The sequence below is a fragment of the Leuresthes tenuis genome, unplaced genomic scaffold, assembly GCF_036924035.1.
Source record: "Leuresthes tenuis unplaced genomic scaffold, fLeuTen1.0.hap1 SCAF_2, whole genome shotgun sequence".
Classification (NCBI taxonomy): domain Eukaryota; kingdom Metazoa; phylum Chordata; class Actinopteri; order Atheriniformes; family Atherinopsidae; genus Leuresthes; species Leuresthes tenuis.
In genome coordinates this window covers 14,484,930-14,490,177 of record NW_027325356.1, presented here as the reverse complement: position 1 = coordinate 14,490,177, position 5,248 = coordinate 14,484,930, and the positions used below count along the sequence as shown (strand labels likewise).

Below are 5,248 nucleotides of genomic sequence, written 5' to 3'. Positions count from 1 at the left end.
CCGAGGAAGCATGGCGATTGTGCTGGCAAGTGGTTACGGGACGCTAACGAACACGGCAAGTTTCCCTGTGATTTCGAAGCATTAGACCGATTCTCAGTGCGCGTTACTGGCTTCGCCGTCATGTTTTAGTGGTTCACCTTCGTGCTCGGTCTTGTCAACTGATTGTTCAACGCCAGCCTCAAAATGCAGACTGTGAAGGTCGGCTGTTTATGCTCAGCTGCGTCGCGGCTCCTCGGTTCAAGCAGACTGTACAGTCCCGATCTTGCAACCGTGTCTGCTTGCCGTCGTGTCCCTTTCTTTGTCGGTCCGGCTCGTTTTTGCCAAACATGGGCGTCGCCTGAGGAGACCGCGGTTATTCGTGTCCCACGGTACCTCCAGAAGCGCGTTGAAAATGTCAAGCAAACGCGAGGCGAGAACAAGATCAACACCGCCAAGGCTGGCAAGCTCTTGATCCAGAGCAAGAATCCCACTCTGAACCAGTCTGTGGGATACATGCCGGGAAAGTTCGAACAGTCCGTCCTTTGCTCAAAGGGATGGAAACATAACAAATCATTCGGAGACTATTTTATCATCAACAGCACCAAGAATGTTGCCCCCTGCGTTGCAGGGAACCAGAAGGAGAGCGCTGGAGAGACAGCGTCAGTGACGTTTAAAAAACTCGCCATCTGCAAGGAGCTGGTGGAAACTTTGGACAGAGTTGGAATTGCACATCCCACCACTGTGCAGCTGCAAACCATCCCGAAGGTCATGAAAGGCCACAACATCCTTTGTGCTGCAGAGACCGGGAGTGGGAAAACACTGTGCTACCTGCTGCCTCTTGTTCACCGGCTGCAGGCTGATAGGCAGTCAGATGTGTATGCTGAGAGCTCCAACAAGGTCCAGGCCGTGGTTCTTGTGCCTTCCAGAGAGCTAGCTCAACAGGTGGCAGCTGTGTCCAGGACTCTGTGTGCTCCATTTGGTTTGCTTACAAAGACTGTGGGTGGTGGGCGAGGTGTCGGACACATCAAGGTGGTCTTCAAGAGGGATTGTCCTGACATTTTAGTGGCTACGCCAGGTGCTCTGGTCAAGGCTCTGCAAAGACGTTGTCTAGATTTGAGTGAACTGAGCTTCTTGGTGGTAGATGAGGCTGACACCATGTTTGACCCCAGCTTCTGTGATATGCTGGAGGACATCCTTAAGCACACAAACATCGCGAGTGATCCCAAGGAAACGCGCGGCGTGGGTCATAAAGCCCAGCTGCTGGTGGTGGGGGCGACGTTCCCAGGTGGCGTCGGAGAAGTGCTCAGCCAAATGACAGATCTGGGAAAAATGGTGACCATTAAGAGCAAGATGCTGCACTACCTCATGCCTCACGTCAAACAGTCTTTTCTGAAGGTAAAGGGCAAGGACAAAATCCTGGAGCTCTATCAAGCCCTGAAGCGGCTCCAACAAGATAAAGAAGAGGCTGCTGCTCTCGTATTCTGCAACAAGTCTGCCACCGTGAACTGGGTGGGCTACTCCCTCGAGGAAATGGGGTTTCAGCACGCTCGACTGCAAGGGGAGATGCCCGCCGTTGTACGTACGGGAATCTTCAGATCCTTCCAGAAGGGCACAGTGAATGTGCTCATATGCACGGATATCGCCTCACGTGGCCTGGATACTTCCAGAGTGCGCTTGGTTGTCAACTACGACTTCCCAGAATCCCACACGGACTACATCCACCGCGCAGGGCGAGTGGGGAGAGTGGGAGGGGTGGAGGACGGGGAGGTGTTGAGCTTCGTCACACATCCCTGGGACGTGGAGCTGGTGCAGAAGATTGAGACAGCGGCTCGTAAGAGGACTAGTTTGCCAGGGATGGAATCTGATATACGCGAACCGAAGCCCAAAGCGGTACTCGCTGAGGAGTAGATGCTTTTTGTGTTTGTAATGTTTACTTAAAAATCAACTTATGAATGAATTGTTTAGTGTTGGTTGATCTGTCTCTTGTGTGGATTTTTTTTCCTCCTCTCTTTTTTCATCCTGCACACGCTCACACATTCTGAATGAGGCTAATTTGCGATGGAGGTAAAAGTGTATAGACTGTGTGCTATGACCTGGAAGCTCTTCGTTCTGCATTTTAAAAGCACCACTGGAGAGCAGAAAGTTTAATGGAAATATGGAACACACCCAGTGTGTGCTTTACGTCTGCATATGATCTTACATTGCGGCTTGATTCTTTGGTGAAAAGGTTTGTTGGATATACTTTAGCTTTGTTTGAACTTTCTTTGCAGCTTTTTTCTTCTCACTTTGTTTCATTTTGCTCGAACAAAGCAGCACTTAAACTCTGAGACTTCAGAGTTTGAATTGGGATGATATGCTGCTGTCCTCGAACAAATGTCCAGTCACTGTTCTATGACACATAAGCAGAAACCCTTTTCATTGAATTTTGTTGCATAACTTTTTTCAAAGCTGTGACGCTCTGTTGTCGCTTTCTTTTGGCAAGAGTCTTCTCTTTTAGGCAACAAAATAAATCTTCAAACCTCCTGAAAACACCACTGCAGCATCTCTCATTAAACACTGAAAAAAAGAAATCGATGTTGAGGTGGTAAAATTTTTTTTTCTTTTGTTGAAACTTAATGAATCCTAAATGAAAGGATTTTACGACAGTGGGTTAAAAGATTATGTTGTTCATGCTTTGAAATGCAAACCCATCCACGTGTATCTTAACTTCTGTAAATTAATCTTAAAGCACTCTACGGAAATGGCTTCTGGTTTGACGGAACACTTGTGTCAATGTTTTTGAAGTAAATGTCGAATTTATTGTGAATTGCACAATTATTTAGATAATTTATCATGTGATCATTTGTCATTGTCCTTTTTGTTCCGTCCGTTGTACTGCTCGCGTCTTGCCACAAGGTGGCGACATCCGCCCACTTTTTACCTTATGATCACAGGAGGCGAAGTCTTTTGAACGTATACAGATTTTTCCTCTTGAATATCACTTACTCAGTTACAAGCCTATTGGAAAAGCTTACCAGCTAGCTTTGGTGTTACGAGTGCCAGTAGATTTTGTGGTTGAAGTACAGATATGTTTCATCAAACTAAAGCTTTATACAAACTTTAATTTAAATATGAAACAAACCTTACATATCTTACATGATAGGTCTGTATAAAGGACTTCTTCACCCCTCATTTGCTCCCTTAAAGCCACAGTGAAGTACCTTTTTAAATATATATATATTTTTACTCAGAGTTTTGTAAATATCTTTACTTGCCCTGTAACCAATTTAAAGAAGTTAAAGAAGTTCAGTAGATTTTAAAAGTCTAGTTTGGGTTTGTGTCTGTAGGCAGGCAACAGTGGTACAGAAGCAGTTGTTTAAGGCCCCACTCCTGTTTTGGCCACCACTGTAGGGAAGTGCTTTTGCCATGCGTTTGTCTCTGCCAAAATGTTTAGGTCGGTGACGAGTGTGAAAGTAACATCTACGCGAATGCCAGGACGGAGGTTTTACAAGCAGAACAGTAGATTAGAACAAGATGGTTTCAGCGGTTTTTAATGTTACGGCTGATCGACATATTCTGGAGTGTTTGTGAGAGTGTGGGGATTATACAAACAGATTAACCTCAGAGTGAGGCAAATGTACATACAGTGTTAACTGTTCGTACGTTTGCAGCAGTAACGAGGGGCTTCCACCAGAATGTTTGGAATTCAGCCGTGGTTATTCTGCATCAGCTGGGGTCAACGTCTTTAAGCTCTGACCCCTCCAAACTTAGGTTCACATTTCACCCAACTGTACCCCGACTACACAAACCCAGTGTTCAATTATAGCATCTAGAGCAAATGCCTCCAATCCAACAGTTTATATTTTTGTCCTCATTCAACCCAGCTGACCCCTACAAATGTAAAATGTTTAAATACAGCCATGTGCATCTTATGTTTCTCGCTTTCAGTTAGCTGTTAGAACCTCTTTCCCATAACGCTTAGGTTGTCCTCGCCCACGGGTTTCAGTCTTCTCGGTGTGATATTCCACAAACTTTTAATGTCTCCTCCACAGAAGCATCATCATGCTTAAGAGGACATATTATGAGTTATGCTCGTTGACCACCTGTGACATCTCCATTTGTAGTCCAGATCTTTTTCTTCCTTGAACTTGACCACAAAACACGTTCACGCAATGGCAGCCTGTGTGTTTGGTTGGAACAAAGAGTCTTAAAGAGACTGGAGCTGAAATGGAGCGTTTTTAGACAGACATTTCAGAAGTGCTGCTACAGTGTGAGAAAAATAAAATGTTTTTGTATTTTCTACACTAGAACATATAAACCTACTTTGGTAGACAGAGTAAGTAAAACAAGTGACCTATAAATAAGCATAATAGGGGACTTTTAAGTAAATGAACAAGATGTGGTAGTCCTGGTACAGTTTAACTACAATTTGCAAATGTGGAGAAATTAGAAGCCTCCATTATACACACATATATATATATATATATATATATATATATATATATATATATTACAATAATGGATTATCAAAATCTTCTGTTTGTTTGTGACGAAGAAACAATAGCTTTGAGTTTAAGAATCAGCTGTATTTTATTCTACTTTTTTCTTTTAATAATCAATACACATGTAGACTCCCAGCAGAGCTCTTTTTATGCTCTGATCCCTGAAGATTTCAGGAGTGAGTCTTCCAACCGTCTCTCCCAACTCTCTCCCAGATCTTCAGCACCATGCCTCTTATTACAGGTAAATAATCCTGCGTCAGAGGCGTATCAGAAGCAAATTAGAATTCAAACCGCAGAGTTAAAGCATTCATTTGGCTCCACTGTCTGATAAACCATCACGGGTGACATGATTAGCTCATTAATACTGAAGCACCCATGTGTTATATGCTGTAGCTGCTGGAGCCGGTTTGTCTCCTGTCATTCCCTCTGCCAGTACTAACAGGAGAAACCCATCTGTTCTGTTCTCTGGGTTGCCTGCAGCAAAATAAGCAATTAGCTTCCCTGAACTTGTACCAAAGTAATTGAACAGGTGGCTATATTTAGATGCCTTTCTGCTGCTTTCTTAACTAAGCTGGACTGATAAACACATCACTGAGTCACACCTCGTTCAACCCATCGTGTAGTTTAAGGAGCTATGGATCCGAACCAATGGACTACAAAACGCAGGGGCCATTAATAATGACGCATTTCCTCTTTGTCCCACTCCCCATTTACACGCGCGCGAGCGCGCGAACGCACGTACACACAGAGCCGCCGCCGCCGCCGCCGCCGCCGCTGCTGCTCACACT

At 44.6% G+C, this 5,248-nt stretch overlaps 1 protein-coding gene across 1 annotated transcript; it reads left to right on the top strand.

Annotated features, from left to right (window-relative positions):
• ddx28 (DEAD (Asp-Glu-Ala-Asp) box polypeptide 28) lies at positions 1-2,549 on the top strand. Its single transcript, XM_072380298.1, has one exon. It carries the CDS (start codon positions 184-186, stop codon positions 1,885-1,887), a length of 1,704 nt encoding a protein of 567 aa, XP_072236399.1. The 5' UTR covers positions 1-183; the 3' UTR covers positions 1,888-2,549.
• The last annotated feature ends 2,699 nt before the right edge of the window (positions 2,550-5,248 follow it).

Excerpts from the sequence above, each read along its gene's own strand:
- ddx28 (XM_072380298.1), top strand. The coding sequence starts at position 184 with ATGCAGACTGTGAAGGTCGGCTGTTTATGCTCAGCTGCGTCGCGGCTC.